We start from the raw sequence: 26,114 nt of genomic DNA on the forward strand, positions 1-26,114 counted from the left end.
TGAGTACATTCTCTTTTCAATTTTAAGAAATAAAGTAATATCCATTGAACAGATTGGAACTCTCAAGACTCTTGTAAAACAGATATAAGCACCCAACATACAGAGAAAACACTAAACTATTCTCGTTTCTACTTGTGAGTTATTGTTTTTCTTTCTTTTGGAAGTCGCAGGAACAGTATTTAAAAAGCAAATTGAAATTATGTAATTTTATCTCATTTTCCTTTCTACTTCAGCTCATTCTTAGTGTTTCCTTATTGAAGAAAAGACCTCCAAAACGCTTACTTGGAAAGAACATTGCACCTTATAAAGCTAATATAAAGATAAAGTTTTGTAATTTGATTATGTCTAGAAGTAAGAAAGCAATAATCTGGAACGGTAGTGTTGTGTTTGAAATATTTCTTCTCTTAAAATAGTCATGGTTAGGAGTGGAGCTGTGGCTCCAATGGTAGAGTGCTAGCTTTGAACACAAAAGTTCAGGCAGGGACTGTGCCCAGGACCTGAGTTCAAGCCCCAGGTCTGGCAAAAAGGGCATGGTAAATGAGAATTGGAAAATCCCTGGAAAGTCTTTTTGTACCCATGTTTTTCAGTGACGAAAGGCTACTTAGTCTTGTGTTAATACTAATACAATTTTTTAAAAAGAGATCTTCCATCAAATTTGGGCTGTAGCATTGTTATATGAAGACAAATAGAATTGGTTGACAAAAATTCTTCTAAACCTGATCTAAATGCAGACAGTGAAGTCATGTTGCCATCTTGATTACTTAGCAAGGATTATGTACTTTCTCACCCTAAGACACATGTAAACACTTCTAAGTGGGTGTCTGATTTTTTTTCCCCCAAAGTATAGTCTATAAATAGCAGACTCTCTTGATAGTCCAGAAAAATCCACATAGCTTTCTGCACTGGGACTTGAAGGATATGCATCAGCAAGAAGGGGCCTTACAAGCTGTCCTCTGCTACTGTTCAGGACCATTCCAGTGAGTGTCTTGGACAGTTTAGATGAGAATTAGGCCCTTGAAAGCCAGTACAGCTGTGCTGGATCGAGCCATCACGAATGAAAGGCATACAGTCTATCCTTTTTATGATCTCACCCTTCCTCTTCTTGAAACATGTTTACTCAGGTCCTTTCACCACCTTTCAGCCATTTGTCAGGAAAGTCTTGTAATGGACTTCTTTCCAAATGAAATAGAATTACATTTTTGAACCCAAATAAACTGCTTCATAACCTTGTTTATTTAACATATGCATTGTGCCAAAATATGCATATTTTTAAATCATAGACATCTCATCTATTTATTATCCAGACCTTTAATTTCAGTAGTTTCAGTATTTCATTTATACCTTGATTTCCATAACACTATAAAGAAATAATGTGTTATGTATTAATAAGAAAATAAACAGATGTGCATTTTTATAGAGAAGTCTATGTGCTAAAATATGCCTATGGTTAAATTCTTTTCTTAAGTTTTCTCTAAGGGAGACAGGAATCTAAGATTTGCAATGCATTGCCCTCTTTATTCCTAACTGCTGCTACTTATGTTGTCATTCAGTGTTACTCAGTTTCCTTCTATTCTGAAACAAAAGCACATATAAGGGAACTATAGTATAGACTAGTACAAACTGCTCTCACTCCCCAAGAGTTTGAGGTGTGTTGAAATTTTGGAATAGTAAAATTGGCATCTTATTCTTTGCCCAATAGATTTCTAAATATGAAAACCAAGTGCAAAAGCCACAGGATATAATAGTCAGGATTTCTAGATTTCACGGCTACTGTACCACTTGGTCTGGACCTTAGGCCAGAGAAAATAAATCAAACAGCAAACTTGTGCCTCACTGAGTATTTAATAAAGAGGTCAAAATGCATGAATTTGTTAGAACTCTGCCATTCTCTTCATTCAGTCTCCACTAGAGGCACCTCTTCTACCTGTTACAGAAAAGAAAAAGAGCTCCGGCCTGGTGCCAGTGGCTAACAAATATAATCCTAGTTACTCAGGAGGATGGGATCTGAGAATTGTGTTTCAAGGCCATGTACTGGGCAGGGGATTCCATGAGATTCTTATCTCCAATACACCAATAAATAAATAAATAAATAAGCTGAAAGATGAAATTCTTCACAGTTTCTTCTTAAAACTTCTTGCTGAAATAAGATCATTAGAAACATATCTTCAGAATATGACTCAAGTCTGGAACTCAAGTGTTGATGGTTAGAGATGAGCGAAGAATTTCTGTGGAATACTATTTGCACCTCTGGTTACTTTCAAGTTGTTTTGCCATGAAAATACTTTGGCAATTAGAATGTTGTCATTTCCACATTCACATTATTTAAATTTGCATCTGTTTTGCTACCCCCTGACTGTGAATCATTATTCATCTGTACTCCTCAACTGCTTCATCGTAATATCCACCATCTCACAAGCTTGTTAGAAGATTAGGTGTACAAAAATCTAATTGCCTGCTAAATTCAATAAAATGAAATTGTGAGTTACGTTTTTGTGACTAAACCGCTGTTATTCTACCAGAAAGAATTGGGATTAATTGGCCTTTCTAGGGCTTCTTAGTCAAGCAAGTCTAGCTCCCCAATCCTCTGAGATAAACCAAATATACATGGTATTGGTTATTCTGATTATTCATAGTCTTTATTGTGAAATATAATTTGTTTTTAACCTTGGTGTGAAATTTCATGTCCTGAAACAACTTTCAGAAAAGAAACATTTTCTAAATCTTTTTGTGAACATCTCATTTATTCAAGCAAATTGAATTTTAAAAATTAAACACCAGGTCATTTGCAGGTGCCATTATCCAGAAATGTACTTGAAGAAATTGTTCCCTTAATTGTACCAATAGGGATTTGTCTGTCACCTTTAAAGCATTAGTGATATAAGGCAGAAAATATTAACAAGCTTCTAAAAAACACACACACACGAGGTTCCTGCCTCTATATGAAGTATTTTGCCCTAGGAACTAAAAGGATATTCAAGGAATTTTTTATGTTCAACAAGTTCTTGAAGAATAAGTTTCTACCTATGGATCTTGTTTCAGTAGTAGTGTTAGTTTGGGGAAAAAGCTAACTTGGAATGACATGTAGATAGATAAGACTCAAATCACAAACCTCTAGCCAATCTCAATTTTAAAAGAAGAAATGTATGAAACATTATGCATCTTTCCAGTCTTTATATGCCACAGTGATATTTTAATTATGCATATACATACAGAGAGAAAACCTTAGACCAGACAATAAACCTCCTCCCCAAAATATCACCTAATCATGAAATTCTATTACGAGAACTGAGATTCCTGCAGACCTGGACTCATTGTCTTTATTACCTCTTCCCCCTCCCCCATTTTTTTGGTTGTAGATGCCCTAGAAATCTCAGATCTTTAACATGAAATTTCTTTAGAATAAATGCAATTCACTTTTTGCTTTGTATTATTCTTACACCTTTTGTATATGCATTGTCCACGCTATTGAGTTAAAAGCTTTTGAACAACAGAAAATATGTTCTCTGTATCTTTGGATCTTTCTATGATATCTAACATTCACATTTGTTAGCTGACTAGAATAAAAACATGAAGACAAAGGGCTTGTGCAATTGAGAGTGTTTCTGGTACTTAGAAGTCATACCTATATGGAATATAAAACAGAGCACACAGTTGAAATAAAGGATGAGAAACTATAAAGACACAGGTTGGGATGCGGAGTTTAAAAAACACTGCATAACAAAAAGGAACTGAAGAGTTTTCAAGGATAACTCACAAAGGAATGCCCCTTTGAATATATATCCAAAAGTATAATAAAATAGCCCAACTAACCTAGTATGTGAGCACTTTGCAAGCAAAAACATAAAGGTTTTATGCAGTCATTTGGTTGATTGAAAAATTTTAAAATATTTGCATAATATGCTGGGTTTTTACAGTAAGGAAAGAGATTATTTGCTTATTTTGAGAACAAAATGAGTTTTGCATATTTAACCCAGGTTCAGGGAATTATTTCTGAATAAGAATAATTATAGAATGAAAAATGAAATAGTTTTAATACTAAAAGTCTATTAAAGCCTGTTTATGAAGAGAGTTTTCTTCAATGCACAATTTTTCTTTTTTTGCTTTAAGACAATCAGATCATTGCTGTATATTTTATTATTCAAGGGTCAGTAATTTGAGAATATCTAAAGTTCTTATTATTTAAATAAACATAACTTATGTGGTAGCTAAAACTACCTGAATGTTGTGGCTTAAGAAACATGTCATTTTGATGAATTTTTCATACCCATGGAAAAATTTAATGAAACCATTTTAAAATGTGGCAGTTTAAGTGAGTACATGCACAGAAAGACTAACAATAATATAAATGTGAAGCAGAAAGACCAAAATACTAAATCCTTTAAATAGACCATGAAATAGAAGACTTTATGAATGTGAAGAAATAATGCATACGACTTTCTATTCTAGTTGACAAATTAAGAATGCTTCTCTCCTGTCTACAGTCTTTCACAATTAGACGTAATTAAAGAAATAGAAACACTCTGGGGAGGGGACGGGGCACAATGGCTCACACCTGGAATCCTGTCTACTTGAGTCTTAAGAACAGGAAGACAGTGATTCAAGGCTAACCCCATGCAAAAAAGTTCATAATACTTGAACCAATAGTGGGATGCAGTGGTGCACACCTTTCTTTCTAAGCCATGAGAGAGGCCAAACCTGGGATGATCCCAGCTTTAGGACATCCTGGGCCAAAAAGTCCAAAGAATCTGGGTATGATTGTATATGTCTGTAGTGGGACAGAAAACCTAAAATAGGCAGGTGCTCACAGTGCAGGAAACAAGAGCCTATGCAAAACTAACCAGGACATCAAATGGATGGGAGGCACGAACCCAAGAGCACCTGCCTAGCAAGTGAGGTTCGAACCCCAGTTTCACAGTGAGAGGAGAGACGATGGTTGGTTGGTTTTCCTGAGACTAGTGCTTTACCACTTGAGCCACAGCTCCACTTTTTTTTTTTATGATAAATTGGAGATAAGGACTTCCTGCCACGGCTGGCTTCAAACTGAAATCCTCACATGTCAGCCACCTGAGTAGCTGGGATTATAGGTGTGACTGATTTTTAAATGATGTTAACTGAAGATGGCTGTAATTCCAAGTCACAGATCATTTGTGTGTGTGCACACATGCATGTGTGTTCTGATATCAGGGCTGGAACTCAGGGTCTGAGTGCTATCCCTTAGCTTTTTTTGCTCAAGTCTGGCACTCTACCACTTGAGCACAGCTCCACTTACAGCTTTTTTGTGTGTGATTAATTTTAATTAAGACTCTTACAGATCTCAGCCTTCTAAGTAGTTGGCATATGCATGAGCTACCAGTGCCCAGCCTAAAATGTATTTCCAATTCAAAAGCTAACAGTGATTCCCTTCCTATTTTGGAACTGTGACAGGACCACAAACACAGAGATGCATAGAATACACAGTACACAGTCTTTGCCGCAGGTTATTCCGCTACTTCTTATTTTACCTTTACTGGAAATTCTAATTTCTGGATCCTTCCCTGGTAATGTTTGTATCAGTGGGTATGGCAGGATCAGCTCAGCAAAGGTTGCACAATAAGTTTCTGATTTATAATCAGCACAACCTTTTCATCCTGTCCTAGATGTTTACTTTCAGATATTTCTTCCATCTTTTGAGAATTGTTCTCCATTTTCTTCTTATCTAAAATAATAGTTGAAAACTGTCTTCTTCTTAATAATAGTATTTGAGGTCTCTAGTCTGCTTTAGAGAAAAGTAACTGCAAGTTCTTCTATTTCTCAGTATTACCTGGTGGTTTATTTTTGATGTTCACTGAAGCAGTTTTTTTAAATTAATATGAATATGAAATGCCCTATAGAAAGTTTCATAGCACATCAGCTGAAAGTAATTATCCAGGAAGAGTTTTGCTCTGTCAGTCTTGCAAATACATCTCATAGGTTTTTGAAAGGAAATAATTCTTCTGTTTTAAAAAGATACATTCATCTTGAAATACCTGTTCTTATTTGATTCACTCAAGTTCCTAGTTTGATCTGTTTCCACCAGTGGTACATCTCAACTTTGGCCTTCAGATTCTGAAAGTATTAATTAATTTTTTATAATGTTTGGTTTCCTTGTTTTCTTTTTCAGAGTACCCGAGTGGCCTTGGACCATCTGGAGTCTGTGCCTGAGAAACTGAGCCTCCTGGATGATTTCAAAGACTTTAGAGTAAGGAAGAGTTGGCTTGTCTCTTTCACTATGTGTGTGAGTTAGAACACTTGACATCTTCCTGATGTGCAGGAAACTTGCAGGAAGGAAGGAAAGACCAAAGAACACTGGGAATCTTAATGCCATCTTATTAGAGTCCACTGACATTTGTAAAGTCAGGGCTGAAAATAACAAAACATTTATTAGAAAAATATGGAATGTTAGAAGCTCCCTTGTCCCCCGAAAGCTTTAACAATGATTTCTGGAAAACCTAATAATTACAGGGACTCACACATTCCACTGACAATAGTTTTTGATTAGAAATTTTGTTTTTTATATATTTTTATTGTAAGGATACTGTATAGAGGGGTTACAGTTACATGAACAAGGTAATGAGTCCATTTCCTATTCAGCATTGTTACACCCTCCTTTATATTTACCCTACCATCACTTCCCCTCCCCCACTCCTCTCTCTTCCCTCCTTTACCCTTCCTTCTCCCTCCTCCCTCCACAAACTCCTAGGTACTGTTTGTATTAAAGATATCAGAGCACTATACTATGGTATGTGAGTTTTAGACCCTATATCCTATTTATTCATAAGACTAACAAAAAGTTATTTCATTAATTAAACTAGTTCATTTGACGTATGAATATGTTTCCATGGTGTAATTTTTCTTATATACATTATAGAGAAGAAGAGGTATAATATAGCAAATGACGTTGCTACCCAGTCTTACCAGAATAGGTCCTGCCCAGACAATGTCTTCTGTAATGTATACTTTTCGCCACTTTTATTTTATTATACTGTTAATATGACTTGTATAGTGTCCGTGTCCCACCTTACCAATGATAACAGTTTCTCTTTAGCAACCATATAAGCTTCAATTTCACAGTTATTAAAAATAAGTGAAAATATAACAGGCTGTATTTAGATTCTCTTTTAATCTAACATTATTTAAGGACACAGTACATAGGAACTAATAGCCAGATCTATTGGAAGCACTGGTATGTTCTCGAAGTTTATATTATCTTTAAAATTGCTTTCTCCCAGACAATTTTTGATCATTCAGTGCCAAAACATTTTTGAGTGAGATGTAGGGTTAAGCTGACACATCCTGAAATGAAGACTATTACAAGTAGGATGATACCAAGTGTCTCTAGTATAGTTTATTAATTCTTTCGCATGATTTGCTTACATATTTGCAATGTAAATCCCTACGAAGCATTTATGAATCCAGCATCCACTACCGTGTAATTCCCATTCATCCTCAGAAAATCCTTTGTCCACAGTAGGATACTCATGCTTTCTCCTTTTCTTTGTCTGTACTAACTGAAGTCATTGAGGTGAATGAATGAAGGACAGGCAAAGGGAAGTGTTGGGAACAGGTGGCATGCGACACAGGAACATATGGCCTCTCTCACACCCGCATAATCATAGAAAGTTTGGCCCCTAGTGACATCTTCCTTGTTCCCCAACGGTCTTCATTAGACAGTTCAAAAGTTGTATTTTCTATTACTCAAGAGGTTACTACTCTTTATCGTATGGCCTAGTAATTACCTGCACATCTAGCTTATATATACAAAACTCAATCTTAATGAGGCTTTCATAAAGAGGCAATCATAAAGAGGCTTTCATAGTAAAGGTTTTAGAGAGAATATTTCTTAGAGTTCACAATTACACTTTGAACATTAAAAAAGAAAACCTGTAGTTTAGAAAAGGAAAAGAATAAATTAGCAAGTATTATACACACATCATGTGGGAAATAGTGGCTAAACTCATTACATTTCTTCTAACCTCGTAGGGCACATTGCACTACATGGATATTGTTTTCTCTAATTTACAGAGGAAGTCACTGAAGCTTGGAATATGTAAATTATTTGGAAGTAGAATCTTATTCTGTCTTCTTTGCCCTATTGCCTCTAAACTGGAAACTCACCTATTCTATATATATTCTAAAGTCCTCTATAAATTTTTAAACAATTAAGCATAACCTTAAATGAAAATACATGCAACTTTATATTACTAAAGATGGATTCTATTTCAAGCCCCTAAAACTCTTTAAAACACTCTTGTTCCATGTTGCATGAACCAGAATGGGAAGACCTAACTTTTTGTTCCAGATTCAGTCATCTAATACACCTCAGGGACTGTTTCCTCACCCATGAAGTAAGAGGCTTAAACAGTGTTAGCTCAGGTTCCTACTTACATTGCCATAACTGGTGTGAATGTAAAAATATATCTTATAACTATATTGATTTTACTAATATACAAAGTAATGGATTCTATTGTTCTTTCATGCACAAATATAGTATAGTTTGATCTTGTTTCTCAAAATTACTGTAATCTTATATGACTGAGAGTACAAACTTCACCTCTATTTTCATAGACTTGACTTTATTTACATGTGGTCATATTCTTTCTTTTCTTCCTCCCTCCCTCTGTCCTTTAGTTCCTTCCTTCCTCTCCCTCTCTTTTACATCTATTTGTTTAACCCCATTTTGAAGGAATAAATGGTAGTTCAACTTTTACAATCACCTATTTACCCATTATATACTAGATAAGATAGAAAAGCAATGACATTGGTTCCAGCTCAGTTCTGCAACAGGAAAATCATTCTTTATTTCCATGAACTTCAATTTTTAATTGTTTTTATAAAAATGAGATATTTGGAATTGTAACTCTTCCAGCTTGAGTGCTCAATAAGATCAAATTTCCTTGTGTCTATATGACACATTGTCATACTTTTCTTGAATAATAAGATCAGTTATCTCTATTTTTTCCCCTTTTCTTCCCGCATTATGAAAGAAATGTCTAATGGGCTATAGTAACTGTTTGTTTATTATTATTAAATTTAAAATTCTCCCTGATATAACACTTAAAATATAGACTGGTGTTTAAAGATAAGTGAAGGGAAAGGGCTTTCCTTTTTTTAATTTTATTTTATTGTAAAGATGCTATACAGAGGGGTTACAATTACATGTGTAAGAAAATGAGTACATTCTTGTCAAGCATTGTTACCCTTTCCCTTGTTGTTCTCCCAATATCCCTTCCCTCCCCCACCTCCCTCACTCTCCCTCCCCGCTTCCCCCCCCCGCCCCCCGCAAATTGTAAAGTTCATTTCCAATATACTGTCTTTGCTTTTAAAAATAGCTTTTTTTTTTGGAATGAAGATTATTTTGATGCCAAGTACTAATATAAAAAACAGTAGAGAAAAGTGGTATAGTATCATTAACAATCATCTTTGGACATCTCATTATCATCTAAACTTTTGTCTTTTTAGCTAATACATGCTAGGCATTTCAGATTAGTTCCAGAGGACAATATAAACCCATTTTTATAGCAATCTCCATTGTGTTTCTTTTCTTCCTGGTGGCCATTTTTGTTCTATATATCAGATCAAAATGCATATTGTAGAATCTATTACTTAATTTATACTTTTAGATTTTGTTTTTATTTTATACTTTTATTAATACTGTCTTATTCTAATTTCATTCACTAGTTTAGACCTTTTCCTTTTTTTTTTTTCTAGGATTTCCGCTGTTTATCAGAGAGAACTGATGGGAGATATTCCAAATACAAAGCTTACAGAGAGTCTCTTCAACAGCACCAAGATGACAAGTACAGAAGCAAATCCTTCAAAGTAATTTTCCTTATATGTTTATTCCATTTCTGAGATTTACCACAAGGCAATTGTGAAAGATTCCCCTTAAAGATTCCCCTTTTATATATGAAACAGATCAGCAATGCAGTGGGATTATCCAAAGATTATGCTTATAACTTTTTGTTTGCAAAGTAAGCCATAAGGGAATGCCATTACTACTCACTGTGTTGTTTGTCTATGAGTATTCATGCTTTGGGGTACCAGTGGCTCACATTTGTAATCGCAGGTTCTCAAGAGGCCAGGGTCTGAGTTTGAAGACAGCTTGAGCAAGTGATTGAAATCAGTCTTCAATTAACTGGCCAAAAAAGGCAAATTGCACCATAACCCAAGTGATAGAACATCACTATCCATTAACAAAAAAAAAAAAATGAGTAAAGGCTGGAGGCTTCAAGTTCAAGTCTTGCTACTGGCACTGAAGAAATGGAGACAGTGGGGGCTGGGGGTTTAGCCCAGCGGAAGGGCGCCCACCCTGCACGCGCAAGGCCCTGGGTTCGGTCCTCAGCCCTGGAAAAAAAATAAGAAATAGAGATAGAGACAGAGGGGAAAGAGAGAAGGGAGAAAGAAATCTTGAGTCAGGAAGCTTGGTCACTTGATTGCTCCAAGCTAAGTGTGATAGTTTCTTTGAAGGTTTGAGTCCTGCCCTTGTCAGCAATGAAGTCCCTTAGTGAAATGGATGGTCAGGTAACCATCAGTACTTTGCAAAATAAAGTCTTGGCATGTTCAGTCATTCTTCTCCTGGGTATGTAATCTCCATGCTTACACTTTATCTTCTGATTTATAAACATACAACTAACACACTGGAGCCTGAGAAAATGTCACCGTGTTGAAAAAATGTATACTATCCCGAAGTATCCATGTGGAGTAGACAGATAAACCAATTTAGCTCTGAATAGTTTTTAACTAAGAATATTCTCCCAACTTTCACATTATTTTGTTTGGGGCCATATAGTTTTCTGTTGGAATGTTAACTTACTTACTTATTTCTAGTTTTGTGTGCCTGGAACTTTTTTTTAAGACATATAAGATTCCAATCAGAGATGGGCACCGGTGGCTATAACTGTAATTCTAGCTAGTCAGGAGGCTAAGATCTGAGGATCACGGTTCAAAGCCAGCCTGGGTAGGAAAATCTGTAAGATTCTTATCAATGATATACTACTCAGAAAAAGCCAAAAGTAGTGCTGTGGTTCAAGTATTTGGACAGTGCCTAGGCCTTCTGTTCAAGGCCCAGGTTGAAAAAAAAAAAAAAGATTCCAGGCATGGAGGCTTCTTGGAGCTTTTGTCTAATTGGAAAATACTTATTTTTTTTTGTTATTTTTCTGAATACAACAATCAAACAACATTTACTGCTTTTTTTTAAAAAAATTATCTTTAAGTAGTTGTACAGAGAAGTTGCCATGAATGCAATGTATTTTGATCAGTGTCACCTCTTACAACATTCTTATCCATCCTTCCCAACCTACCCCTTCCTTCGCTTTTCTTAATTTTTAACGTTGAATTCTTGACTGTGTCTCCCCCCCCCCCCCCCCCCGTCCTCTTGACCTCACCTGACCCCTTTCAAATACCTGCTTCCTGGTGTTTTATTTTGCTGAACTTTGACTTTGCCTTTCTAATGAATTACACTATGTGAGTTCTCCCTTGAATCTACCACATTTCAGTTAATACATGTGCATCTACATGCATACCACCCAATGTATTTAGTTATAAGTTTATATGCTAATTCTAGCTTCCACAAGTAATGATAAGCATGCAGCATTTGTCTCTTCACTTCACTTAACAGTTTTTCCAGGTCTTTCCATTTCTTTACAAATGATACATTATTCTTCCTAGTGGATGAGTAAAATTCCATTGTGAACATAACCTCATTGTTGTGATCTATTTGCTCATTGAGGGACATCCACTTTGAGAGTTCAAAGGAGACAAACATGCGCGAGAGACTTCTGGAAATGAGGTTTGTGATGATGAAGTTCAGGGAAGTGTTTAATCCACATCTTGGGTTTCAGATTCTCATTAGAATTCCAGTTGTGGAACTCTGTTGACAGGCAAATAACCAGTATTGACATAGTACAGCCATGTTGGCAACAGGCTTTTTTTTTCATATTGTTGCTGTTGCAAGAAAGCAGCACAACAGCCAGTATGACCACACCACTCAAGTCTGATAGCCAAGGCTGACCAGGCCAGGGCTGATCTCCTACTTATTCCCATAGCAGTCAGCTAGGCAAAAATCATCACATTTCTAGAAACCTGCTGAGAGTTTGAGCAGAGCCACCTTCACAATGGTTCAAGCATAATACAATAGAAAATATGATAATGTAATAGTGTGGTAAGCTGACCGAGCTAATTGAACAAAAAGCCTGATCTGAAGTTTATATGCAGAATTTAATTCAAAGCTGGGTACAACACATTCTCCCTTACACCGGGTAGACAACAGAAGCATGTTGTGGCTTCTTTTCCTCTCAGCCTAATTGTGTTTCTGTAGGACATCCGTCTTCCTTGCTGTCCCAGCTGTTTCAAATAGAAGAGAATGTCCAAAAAGTCAGCCAGCAACACAGAACTGCTAATCTTCATTCACAGAGGAAAATGGTTCATCCAAGAAATTTCCATTTGTTACCTTAACCCATCCTAAATAGATGGTTTTAATTAACACTGGAATTTTTCTTAGTAAAATCACACAAGGCATATTTTTCCTACTCTTCCTCCCTTGAAAGAAGAGTCCTGATTTTTAACTTCTAGTTCAAGAGTTAGTATGCAACTATACTTTAAAGACCCAGATGTTTTTACCAGCTGAGATGAGGCAGGTGAGGAAGTTTTGCTGATGGCTTTCAGCAGTATTTATGAAGGCAGAATCTGCCAGAGGCCTTTGTCTTATTTGTTCATTGTGAGCATGTGTGTGGTGTAAATTCATATTTTGTTCTCAGAAGTCAATTCTCCCTCACTGAATTGCTCAGTGATTTGTTTATGCCTTGCTCATAGCAATTAATGGCTTTTAGCATTTTCCTTCTCAAGTCAGCTATTTATGACTTAAATCTGCAGCACTAGCTTCTATAAAACATGTTGTGCATAAAAATTCCAGGTAATTCAGGATTGTGGGTGATATATAATTACTTTTTCTTAATGACTACAAAATATGTCACTAGTGTATGTTTCATCCAAGTTTATAGATAATGCTTGGATTTTTCCCAGCCACCATGGTAGATTTAAGGGAGCTTTATCCCTGCAATATTCCAATCATCTCATTTGTACCCAGCTTTCATAAGAAATTATAAATAAACTGTCATGCAAATACTTTTCTGTTTTTCTCTCAGTCCCAAGTAATTTGCTATTCTTGGAGCCTCTTACACAGAGATTTAGAGTACATGGTATACATTTTAAGAGCATTTAAAGAAAACACTAGTGTAATGCTAAGTGAATGCTGGTGGGATAGGTACTGTCTGCCTCATCTTTGATCCAGAATACACAATGATCATACAATGTAAGTGAAATTGGTGGTTAAAACATTATTTAGGCTAGGCACGGGTGGTGGTTCATACCTATAATCCTAGCTACTCAGGAAGCTGAGATCTGAGGATCACAGTTCAAAGCCAGCCCAGGCAGGAAAGCCCATGAAACTTTTATCTCCAATTAACCACCAAAGAGCTGAAAGTGGCTCTGTGGCTTAAGTAGTAGAGTGCTAACCTTGAGCAAAGAAGCTAAGGGATAGTGCCAGGCTCTAAGTTCAGGACTGCCTAGGACTGTCACCAAAAAAGGAGTAAAAAAAAAAGAAAGAAAGAAATGTAGTCATGTTTGAATGGCTTTAAGAACCCAAGTATGACATGGAATAGAAAGAAAAGATGCATGTGAAAAATATTAGAAAATACAATTTCTTTCATCCAATAGAATTTTTGCAGAGAATTGTAGCTTAACTAGTTTATTCAGTTCTAAGACGGTAATAATGATAAATCTTGATGCTAAAGATAAAAGAATTGTTAAGAAGATACTATATTTTGGGTTCCCTAACCCATAGTTGTTTCCTGTAAAATCTTTGGCAACATTCATGATCTTCTCTCCAGTTCCCAATATTCCTTATTCAAAGTAACCGTGGAAAAGTACAAATCAGTGCTTATCCTTCCACATCTGAAAACTCTTGATTGTATTTAAAAAGTAAGATCCCAAATCCTGAACAGAGTCTTAACCATCTCTGGGCCTTACTCTTATCACCACCAGGCTCAGTGTGCTTAACTATATGGCCCTCCTTAAATAGCTGATGTCTATCACCTCCCACATCATTTTTTGCTTCCTTTTTACCCTTCTCCCACCTATAAGTTTTCAACTGGTTGTTTATATTTAGCTTCCTGTATTTCTCCAAATATCACCTCTATGGAATCTTGACTTCAAATTTAAATTTGGTCTTGTTATTATTTACTGTTCTTTTTATATTTATTATAATTTTTCATAACATCATATATTTTATAGTTCATTTAATGCCCTTTTTTCCTTATAAGCCTAACATTTTCCTCAATACCTTATTTGTTTTTTTGCCCAGCACATTACAGCTGCCCCTCATCACCATTATTAATTTTGTGTGTGTGTGTGTGTGTGTGTGTGTGTGTGTGTGTGTGTGTGTGTGTGTGTGTGTGTGTGTGTGTGTGTGTGTGTGTGTGTGTGTGTGTGTGTGTGTGTGTGTGTGTGTGTGTGTGGTATGAAGGTTTGAACTCAGGACAAGGACCCTACTACTTGAATCATGCCTCCAGATTTTTTTCTCTATATTTTTGAGATAGGTTCTCAGGTTTTTTCCTAGGCGAACCTGTACTGAGTCCACCCATTCTTAGTCTCCATAGTAGCTGGGATTGCAAGAGTGATTCAGCATACCCAGGCTTCTCCCAAATTATTCTTGAATGAACGAATGAAAGAAAAAAATAAATTATAAAACTCGTGGGAGAAAAATTATAATTTTAATTTCACTCTTTAGTAAAGTACCAATTTTAATCTATTCATAAAATTTTCTGTATTAACTCTATTCATAAAGTTATCATCCTCATTTTTAGCTGAGATTTATGGAAGATATATGGATACAACATGAGACCTTTGCTTCCTCATTTTTATTTATGTATTATTAACTAGGTACAAAGAGTAATAAAATCATTAGGGAATGCTGTCTAGGTGCATGTATTTAAAAACATCAAATTGTGTTTTTATTGACTCAATATTTCCACCTAAGAACTTGTCCTAAGGATTAAATCTAACGATGGAAAGGTTCTCTATTTAAAAATACTTCTCACAGTGTTATTTATAGAAGTAAAACACTGAAAATCACCTTAATGCCAAGTAAATTAATGGCTGAGGAAAGTATAACCTAGCTACTAGCTAGTATGTGAGGAAACCTTGGGCTGAAGGCTAAGGTAACAGGATGACTTCCATGATGTTTACAAATGTATAATTGTAAATAGCACCATGTTTTATGATTGTTAATAAGTACTATTCATAGAGAGGGAAATAAAAGGATTAGAACAAAATATGGCATGCCTCCATAGCAATGAGTGATTTCTTTCCATTTTTAAATGTGTTTTTGTAAACAGGTTTTTATCTTTAAAGGGCTTACAGTCATGTTCAAATGTTTCTGTTCCGTGTACTCTGTATATGAAAGTCCAGTTTCAGTTTCAGCACATCTAAGTAGCTCTCCGTCCTTACATTTGGTATCAAAGGAGCTGAACTGTACACGTTCTTCCCTAGGATGACAGAAGGTTCTCAGCAAGTTCCCATGGTCCTGGGTTAGATCACTCATTGTCTTGGCAGGATTCTGGTCGGTTCCTGTCTAGTCCTCGATTTTCACACTTCAACTGTAAGTAATAAAGTCTTCTACCAATCTTAAATTAGATTTAAGAAAATGCAATTCATGGAAAAAGGTTTAAAGCCAGTACATGATAGTAAGATTCATGTTACAAGTTTGAGAACAGTTTCATTATGTGTCACACAAATAATCTCTCCAAGTACACTAATAATAGCCCCTACCCCATTTAGTAAAATATAGATGGGGTTCCTTTCTTTGGACCTTAAACTTCTCAGCAACCTTAAAGTAAATCCCCAAAGTAAAAATATTAATTAAACCAGTTATTTGTTTGGCGATTCCTACTAATTGTGGATGAGTAAGTAAAGAAAGTTAGTTTATAATAAAATTCAAATTATCAAGAAAAAGAAGATACCTACATATACTTGTTCAGAAATAAGGAATCTTTGCAAAAAGTACTAATGCCCACTAGCTATCGCTATGTGAATACTTTGAATGTTGTTAAAATGTTTTTTTCAATATCCAGCTATGAGTCCATTCAACCAAGTTATCCATGTGTCCATTTCCCTCCTCTGCTATGCTTATTCTTAAAGAAGATATCAGACTTTACAGTTTTAAAGGTGATTTCTAGTAAAACTACCTGCCATAAACTATAATTGTCCTTTAAAACATTTCTCAGAATAATAATTATATAAGTTCTTGTTATTTGAGTGACCTTTTGTTTACAGAGTCTTCCCTCTACCAAAGAGTGAACTCAGTAAAATAGGATTAGTGCTTGTCTTTCACCAGTTTCCTTTCACATATTGCTTGGCACAGAGTAAAAGCTCAATTAACGCTCAGTTATATTAGCTGAGTGAACACATGAATTGCTTCTGAAGAGATTGTAATTCAAGCATTATCTAATGGATTCTTGTTTATGCTATGTACATTACAAGAGATAATTTTGTCATTTAAAGTAGCTCTTTAGCTGGGTATTGGTGGCTCATGCCTGTAATCATAGCTACTCAGAAGGCTAAGATATGAGGATCACTGTTCAAAGCCAGCCTAGGCAGGAAAGTCCTCTGTGAGACTCTTATTTCCATTTAACCACCAGAAACTTAGAAGTAGAACCATGGCTTAAAGTGGTAGAGCACTAGCCTTGAGCAAAAGAGCTCAGGGACAGCACCCAGGTCCTGAGTTCAAGCCCATGACCAACCAAAAAAAAAAATGTAGCTATATTGCTATAAAATACGAAGCAAAATAAGCAATAAAGAAGTAGGTCAAATGCAAGGGTGATAGCACTTATTTTTGCAGATTTATATTCATGAGTTCATTTAGTAGATATTTATTTATTTCTGATAAGTGATTTAGTTGGCATTATATCACAATTATGTCATTCCAAAAGGTTTGCATTTTCTCTTTCCTGTCCTAATCATTTTGCCATGTGCTTTGTAGCTACATAAAGCTTCTGCTGTTCTACTCTAGCAACACTCTTCAATGTGGCTTGTATCTAGTTGGATATAGCATTTCAGAATCTTCAAAAATCAAATGTTGCTGTGTAAAAAAAAAAGGCCCACATATTTGATTTGTTCTTTGATGTGAACTTCTTCCCTCTCTTACTCTACAACCCTCTCACTCCTGACCTGAAAGTGACGGGACTATTTAGGAGTATTTCTCTTTAACCCTGTGCTTTTGTGGTTATAGGCCTTGGTGTCCCAGTGGGGTTGTGTTTTATTCATTCTTCTGCCTACTTGTGTAGTTCCTTTCATCTGGGTACTCATGTTCTTAAATTCTCCCTTAATGAAGAAAGAAAGGAGAAGAAATTCCATTGGGAAAATTGTTTTTTAAAAAAACTGTCAGATTATCTGATACAGTTGACCACTCAGGAAAAAGAAAAAATGCTAACAAAAAGATATATGAAAGATCTAATTGTGCTATTAGAAATATTAGCCATAGAGGAATAAAAACAGTTTAAAATAAAATAAAAACATGGATGAGTGACTAACCCCAGAATAAAGCATGAAGCAACATTGTCACAGTTTATCTCCTTGGTTGATGTGGGCTGTATTTATATTGTCCTACAAATATACACACTCAGTATTAACATAACTAAAGTTCAGGTGTCACTATATTGGGAGGGTGGGTGAGGAGAACTTGGTAGGTGTGGATAATGTCTAAAAATTATAAACACAAAGTAGCAATATAGACTTTTTCTCACACACAAAAATGGAGCAAAGTTCAGAAAAACAGAGCTATGAGAGAACGCTGAGGAATTGCAAGATTACAAGGATGGAATAAGAGACTTCTGTTTTGATTGGTGTATGTACATTTTGGCTAAAAATGAATGTTAGGAAGATAAATGTGGCTAAGAAATCGCCAGTTTTTAATGTCTCACCAGCAAAAGTTTTAACATTTGTGTTGTCTAAATACAATATGAAAGCAGGACTTCGGAGTTTCCAGCCATTTTGGTGCTGTGTAGACACCAGACGAGGAGAGAACTGTGGACCTTTAGGCAGACATTAGTTTGGGGGTCCACAGAACAGGCACCCTCTTATTCAAGTTGGAATCTGCACCACCTGAGGCTCTTGTGTCCGTACTGTGGATGCTGAGGTGTTCATTCTGCTGACTTAGGTGCCCTGTCAAGCTGTGACCAAATTCTAGCACAGAATCACTGACCATGGAAAAAACAAAGGAAATGGGAAAATATTGCATAATTTGTGGTCTCTGAAATGATCCAGCATTAATGGAAGTTTGTTTTAAGAAGTAATTTATGTCAGCTTTGTGTAGTTCAGGTCAATTCATGAAAAGGTAGATTCCTTCTGCCAGGAAGAAGGGAAGAAATGTATAAATTGTAAGTTTATATTACCATTGGAAATAGGAACACAGAAATCCATTATTTAAAGCCACGATCACTAGCAAATTTATCCTGGCTTGCTAGAAGTTATGGCCATGAGTCAGGACACTCTTTTAGAAGCCCTGGATTCCATTACCTTCAGCCTGAAGACAGTGGGGCTTAGTAAGAGAAACTTATAATGTCAGCTTTTGAAACTGTCATTTTTACATTTTATAAGTAGCAATTGACCACTGGTCTACATGTTTAGCTCCTTTCAGAGGAAAGGAACACAAGCCCAAGACAGGTCTCCCCGTTCAGGGCTGGGACCTGTCTAGACTTGAGTGACGTTTGTAGCAATCTGTAGCTTCTAGAAATCTGCAGTCCTTTGAAATGAACATGCTTAACCTCTGTAGAAATAGTATCTCCAGATCAAAAATTTAAAAATAAATGCAGATCACAAATTTTCTGTAAATCTAAAACTATTCTAAAAGGTAACATTTATTAAGTGAATAAACCTAAAAAAGATTCATTAGGCACAATGTTATTTCAGAATATAATAGGAGTTAGACTATTTTATTCCTTAGCTCAGTTTACATTGCTATAAAAAGGAAAGTCAGCATTTTCAACTTGTGTTTTGAAGTGCCGTTAGTGAGAGTTTAATTCCACTGAATGAAAAATCATTTTTTCACAGTGAGAATAGCATACTGTTTTTACTTCTATAGTATACTTGAAGGGCTCCATGATTAACTGTGAATAGACACTTATTAAAGAATCTCTCCTCAAACTTGTGGGGTAAATTGCCTACTTTATGTTCAAGGTACTGATAAGGTACAAAAAACAGCTTCTTGCTCATTAAAGGGTTATTTGTTTTGCATCATTTGTCTATCTCATATTACAGGCTCATTTTATGTGGCCATATTTTAAGTGTTTTTCGCTGATCAATTAAGCCTAGATATTCCTAAATGATTGGGTTCTGTTTATTATGATTTGACAAAATACTTGGTAGTGCTCCCTAGAAGAGATCTAGAAAACTTCCATTTTTAAAAAAATACCCTACATGTATTCATGTCTCCCACCAATATTTACTGAGAGGTTGAGCATAAGGCTTTGTGCTCAGTTCTAGAGGAGACAGTTATGAATAAGACAGACAAGGACACCTGACTTGATGGAGAAACAGGTAGTGAGCAAGGAAGCAAATAATTTTAAATGGCATTTGGTGCTATAGGGTTGGAAGGTATCACTGATACTCCAAGTCCAGGCCACTAATTCAAATGAATAATCAAAAGATAGTTCTCTGAAGAAGCCACAGTTGAGCTGAAACCTGAATAGCAAGAAGAACCAGCTGGTGAAATCCGGATAAGAAGAGATGTTCTGATTTCGGGAGTAAAAAGCGCAAAGGCCCAAAGAAAGAAGGGACATGGTGTGCTGGAGAGATGGAGTGAGGGTGCGGCCACAAGCCGACGCTCTGATTTTATTCTATGTTCACCAGAAGGCAGCGATTATGAGGTTGTGCAGGAGAATATCATAAACTGGTTTACTTCTTTTCTTTTTAAAGAGGTCTTTTTTGGGGAGTCTTTATTGGAAAACTGGCATCTGCAGGCAGACTCCTGTCACAAAGACCTGCAGTCCCGCGAAGATACTTAACACTGTTAGAAAACAGAGCCATGAGAGCTGGAAAGGAAAGAAAGAACAGAAAAACAATGCCAACAAACCAGATCAACTCCAATGGAGAGCTGAAGTCGGATGCCATCGTGACCCGAGGAGAACCAGAAGTAGACACCAATACTGAGACATGTGGCATGGCACACCAGTGCCTGAGCTGGTCGGAGCCTAAATAGATAGGGTCAGGGAGAAGGGTGACAGGGATCGAGGCTCTCACAGTTAGTTCCAGGCACAGAACTAACTGAGAGGCTGCTTTACTTTTTAAAAGGGTAATTTGGCTAGGGCATGGAGAAAGAATTAGTAAGAGATCAAGGTAGGAATAAGAAGAGAGAAAATGGTGACCTGGGCAAGGTAACAGTAAGGGGGATGATGGGAAGCAGGAGGGCTCCGCAGCCCTGGAGGCAAAGTCATCAGAACTTACTTTGAAATGGATTCATGAGCCAGGCAGGACAGAGAAAGAGAAGACCCTAAGGTTTGAGAACCTGAAGTGGGTGGGTATAACATTTTGCCAGATGGAAAAGACTAAGGGATGAACAAAGAAACAAACAGAATCTGGAGGGGAGATTTCACATCAACAGTTGGGTTCAGGAAAAAAAAATGTAAAAGTAGAAAAAGAATTAACCCTGATGCGAAATTCTTTCCTTTTTCTTTGTGTGTATGTGCTAGTCCTGGGGCTTACACTCAGGGTCTGGGTGCTGTCCACACTCTGCGTTTGTGCTCAAGGCTTAGCACAATACCACTTGAGCCACAGCCCCCCAGCCCTCCCTTCCCCGCTTTTTGGTGGTTAATTGGAGATAAGGGTCTCATGAACTTTCCTGCCAAAGCTAGCTTCTAACCAAGATCCTCAGATCTTAGCCTCCCAAGTAGATAGGATTACAGGCATGAGCCACACTGCTCAGCCAGATCCATTTTTTAAAATACAAGTTTTATTTTATTGTTATTGTAAAGGTGATGTACAGAGCGGTTATAGTTACATAATTCAGGTAATAAGTCCATTTCTTTTGGAACAGTATCACTTTTTCCCTCTATTGCTCTCAGTTTTTCCCTCCTGACCTCCTTCCCAACAAGGTATATAGTTCATTTTCAACATAGTGTCTAGTTAGTATCATTGCTGCATTTGTTCACCTTTGTCCCACCATTTCTGTGCTTCCCCTTCACTCACCCAAACAGATAAACTTACATACAAGACAAAATGTACAGAAATCCAAAACAATGACAAAAGAGAAAAACAAACAATAAGTAAAATAACATAAAATCTCTTGTTTCCATCTTGGAGTTCATTTCAATAAGCATCATTTTATATGATCATATGCACATAGCTATTAAGCCTTTGTGGTCCTCTCCTAAGAATATCTTCCTTTGATTTCACTATGGGAATGTCGAGAGTCTTGTATAATTTATCATGCCCAAGTATATGTTTTTGTCTTTTACCATCCAGTGTGTTAGCTTGTAGGCACTTTCTAGTTATAACAAATGAGGAAAACCATGAAACATATGTTCCTTTGGGTCTGGCTTACTTCACTTAATATAGCTTTTTCCAAGTCTTTCCATTTCTTTATGAATGGTACAATATCATTCTTTCTACCGAAAGCATAGAGTTCCAGCACACACACACACACACACACACACACACACACACACACGTGTGTGCACATGCATACACATACAAATCACATTTTCTCGATCCATTCATCTGCTGAGGGGCATCTGCACTGACTCTCTATCTTGGCTGTGGTTGTGATAAACAGGGCTGCATTGAATGTGATTGTGCTGGTAGCTTTGGTGTGGCCTTGTTTGTGGTCTATTCTATAAATGCCCAGGAGTGGGATTGCTGGGTCATAGAGAAGCTCTATGTTTAGGCTTTTGAGGAACCTATATACTGCTTTCCATAGTGGTTGAACAAGTTTATATTCCCATTTTTTGACCACATCCCTGCCAGCATCTGTTATTGTTAGTTTTCTTGACCATGTCCATAGTGACTGGGTGGTGAAATCTCATCATTGTTTTTATTTGCATTTCTTGCATTTCTTTTATGGCCAGAGATATTGAATAAACCAGAGGATGTAGCAAAGAGGATTCCATAAATAAGAAGCCCTTAAGATTTCTCCCTCTGTTGTTCTCTCTCTCTCTCTCTCTCTCTCTCTCTCTCTCTCTCTCTCTCTCTCTCTCTCTCTCTCTCTCTCTCTCTCTCTCTCTCTCTCTCTGTCTCTCTCTGTCTCTCTGTCTCTCTGCATGTATGTTTAGATCATTGGATTCTGACAAAGCCCACATAGCACACCCACATGCTCTCAATTTTTTTTAAAAAATTCAGTTTTATAGTCATACAAATATATTACTTTTTAAAATACACAATTATGTTAAAGGTCTGTTCATATAAATCTTAATTCTAGATACCAACATACAAACCATGATTAATTAACTCTCTTCTACAAAATTAATCTTTTAGCCTGGGCTCTCCATTCATGTTGGTTTATATTTCTCTTTTCTTCTAGCTTTGCCAGCATTTACCAAAAGAACTGTTACTCCAGACTCAGCTTCAATCAAGGGAGATGTTGCAAATTTACCATTGAGTAGAACAAGCTCACAATCCAAGAAGGACGAATATGAGAGCAAAAAAAGCAAAATGTAATTAGTTATTTTATTTGAGTGTTTTAAGAATAATAGCTTATCTGTCCTTTGCTGCCATTTGGACCTGATTGTCTAACATACATACCTGTGGCTTTGGCTCTTTGCTATTGCCAAATGTTGACTAAAATGAAAATATACTTAAGTCTTTGTGAATGATAAAGTTAACCAAAAGTGAATGATATTACCAAAGTAATAGCAACTTATGAATGACAGGCAGCTAACTAAATGGCAACATGCCAATAGAGAAAGATATATTTTCACTTTGTATTTCCCTTTTATAAAATGTGGTCAGTTACAATTTCCTGACCAAAACTTGGGTTTATAATTGATGCCTTTCAAAAATTACTGGCTAAAATAAGAAAAATGAGTTCCCCTTTAGGCAAAAGTTGCCAGCACTTTAAATTCAGGGAGCATTTATATACAATTAATTTTTCAAATGCGTTCTCCCTTATTAATTATCATGTGTTATAACATGTCATGGAGATTTGCATATGTCATATTAACTCTCTTTGTAAATGCTCAGGACTGTTAATGTCCATCAGCTAGCAGTCTTATTACCATAGGAAGTACCTTAAAATGATTTCTAATCATCCGTTTTTAATAGCAATAAAGAATTTATAAATAATATCTGAATTATAGAGTACTGTAAAGAATTCAGAGCACAGTTTATTTATTTGTCTTTTTGTCAAATATCCCACATATCCCAAAGATGGCCATATATATACTGGACCATCTTTCATTTAATGTGACCAAGGTTACAATGCCAAACTCCTGAGTCTGTGAGGTTCACTCTGCAAGAGCTCTTGTAGAATTTGGTACTATCCACCTGCTTTTTACATCCCAGCTCTTCTCAACATCAAAGTGTTTTTAAGACCTTATCCTTTTTGCTTGCTCATCTGCCAGTGGAGAAGGAGTTAAATCAAATATAGAACAATGGTAAATATCTACAAACTCAGTCCTACTGGTTCATAATGGAAAGACTGCACAGAGACAAGGACAATAAAGCAATTCCTTAGTAAGAATGTGTGTTACCCTTGTGTTTGTTAAAATAGACTTCTCTCATTTTTTGAAGGTGCTTCTATTTCTGTTTAAGATATGTTTTCCTAACCTACTACATTTAAAGGTATGCAATTCAATAATTATTATAATTACTGTAGAAAATGGAGATGTTTCTTATTTTAAAAGTTTAAAAATAAGAACTGCCTGACCTCTGAAAGTACAGCACACATTTTATATTTTCTTGATTTCAATTTTTTTTTGGGGTGCCTAACCTATGGTAGTCCTTGTGCTAGGGAGAAAAAAGATAACAAAAGAGGTGTGCTTGTCACAAAGTATGTCTAATATTATGAATTACATAAAAATAGGGGTGATATGTTTAGGCTGTCTAGAAAAAAGTCTGAATTAGATAACCTTAAACAGTTTTTGTTTTGTTCATCCATGATCATTCTGAGGTTGTAAAGGGAGGAGCGCTTTTGAATAAGCAGTGCCTATTCAATTTCAGTGCTGCAGTTCCATAGACCCTGAATTAGTAGAGGGTATTTTTCAGTATTTAGGATATTGATAAGTTGTTATAGTACCTCTGCTAGTGTTGTGAGTAACAAAATAATAGTTTAGTCCTTGAGCCTGCATTCCTAACAGAAAAGAAAAGGAGGGATAAAATTAACAGGTTTTATTTAAAATCTAAAGATAAAGGTTAAACACCTTTATACATCAGAAAAGACTTCAAACCATCTGTTTAAATAGAACTGATCTGAACCTTTAATAGCATATCAATAGTAATTGAAAAAAGAAATATGATCCTAACTACTTAGTAGGCTGAGATCTGAGGACTGTTGTTCTGAGGACTGTTGTTCAAAGCCAGCCTGGGCAAAAAAGTCTATGTGACTCTTTTCTCTAATTAACCACACACTCCCTACTCAAAATAAAACAACAAACCCATGGAAGTGGAGCTGTGGCTCCACGGTTAGAGTACTGGCCTTGAGCCAGAAAGCTGAGGGACAGACAGTACGACAGTCTCTGAGTTCAAGACCCAGGACAAGCACAGGAAAAAAAAAAATAAAGAGAATTACATTAGGTCAATTAGACCTGAAAATTTAAGGGAACTTTGGATTATTGATTCAGAAAATCCTTGAAAACATATTAGCTTATCATTTCATAATGGAATAATGAGGAATCTTGTGAAAGACCTTTTTAATCTGAAAAAAGTAAGGCTATTATATCATGTTATTGAATCTTCCATGCTACTGCTGGATGAATTAAGGTGTTTGACTTTCAATATGGATCACACAAGAACTTCAAAGGCAAAGTCACTTTTCATGAGAAGCAATTTTGTCAAAATTCTTTGGCCGTCTTTTTTTTTTTTTTTTTTTAACTTAAACCCAAGGATATTTCTCCTATAAAGATTTTTCCTATCTCTTGTAGTTACCATAAACTTGAGTTGGAAATCCAATGGAATGGTAAGGAAACACTAATAGTTTGATTTGTATGTTTCAGAGCCAGTGAGTGTTTTTCCTTTACTCACTCCCCTGGCAGGATGGCTGAAATTACGTGCGATATCAGCTCCATTTGAATTGTAACTGGTCAGTCACAGTGTTGCAGCACTGGGACATTGGAAGGGATAAACTATTCTGCAGGGAGCCTGGTCCAAGACTTAATTTGAAGATTGACCTTTTTTGGTTTAATAATTTTGATTCTCCTGGCCGTCTTTTCCCCTAAACACACTGAACTTCTACTGAAGTTATGAAGGCCACAGAGAGAGAAACACAGCTGGGAGAAATCTAGCTTGGTGTTTTTCCCATTGGCTAAGGTCATATTATTTCCTTAACTAGTGTCTGACTTGAAAGTTCAAAACCAACTGGTTATATAACGTTTTGTGCACTCAGTTTCCCAAAACCATTAGATTTTTAAAAATTGTTATAGCTTACATATTTCAACAAGAAGGGGATAAATTCCATAACAATAAAATGCTCTACATATAACTTCAAGATTACGCATGTAAAAAGTGCCTGGATACTTGTCCAAGAAGGCAGATAAGCCTGATTTTCTTATTCATTTTTTTCTCCTTTCATCATGAGTTCCTTTTTCATTTTGAAAATTCAGTTCTGTGATCTACAGGATCTATTTAGGGTCAGTAATTGTTTCATTTTCTCTAATCCGCACTGCGTCTTATAGTTAAGTTAATAAATAGTATTTTAAACTGGAACAAATTCTCATATATAATGAAGTAGGATATTTACTTATGAAGTAGATATTTACTTAGCAAACCCTCTTTTAGGAAGGAATAAATATCTCAAAATTGTTTTATGTGTTTTTTTTTACAAGCACATCTACACATCATATGCTGGCTAAGAAGAATATGAATGATTATTGACTAAATTATTCCTTTACAAAGGT

At 36.0% G+C, this 26,114-nt stretch overlaps 1 protein-coding gene across 8 annotated transcripts in view; it reads left to right on the plus strand.

Moving 5' to 3' along the window:
• Cep128 (centrosomal protein 128) overlaps positions 1–23,721 on the plus strand; it is a 277,887-nt gene extending 254,166 nt beyond the window's left edge. For 7 of the 8 annotated variants that reach the window (XM_070028501.1, XM_070028506.1, XM_070028496.1 and 4 more), the window contains 4 exons: positions 6,140–6,217; positions 9,727–9,837; positions 15,565–15,673; positions 22,586–23,721. In XM_070028501.1, the coding sequence (XP_069884602.1) occupies positions 6,140–6,217; positions 9,727–9,837; positions 15,565–15,673; positions 22,586–22,722 (435 nt within the window). In that variant the 3' untranslated portion in view covers positions 22,723–23,721. Of the gene's footprint in view, positions 1–6,139; positions 6,218–9,726; positions 9,838–15,564; positions 15,674–22,585 lie in introns of those variants that run through there. The other variant, XM_070028512.1, reaches the window with a different exon arrangement.
• The last annotated feature ends 2,393 nt before the right edge of the window (positions 23,722–26,114 follow it).

This window comes from Dipodomys merriami, unplaced genomic scaffold (genome assembly GCF_024711535.1).
Source record: "Dipodomys merriami isolate MVZ:Mamm:240054 unplaced genomic scaffold, mDipMer1.0.p SCAF_1, whole genome shotgun sequence".
In the NCBI taxonomy this organism is placed as follows: Eukaryota; Metazoa; Chordata; class Mammalia; order Rodentia; family Heteromyidae; genus Dipodomys; species Dipodomys merriami.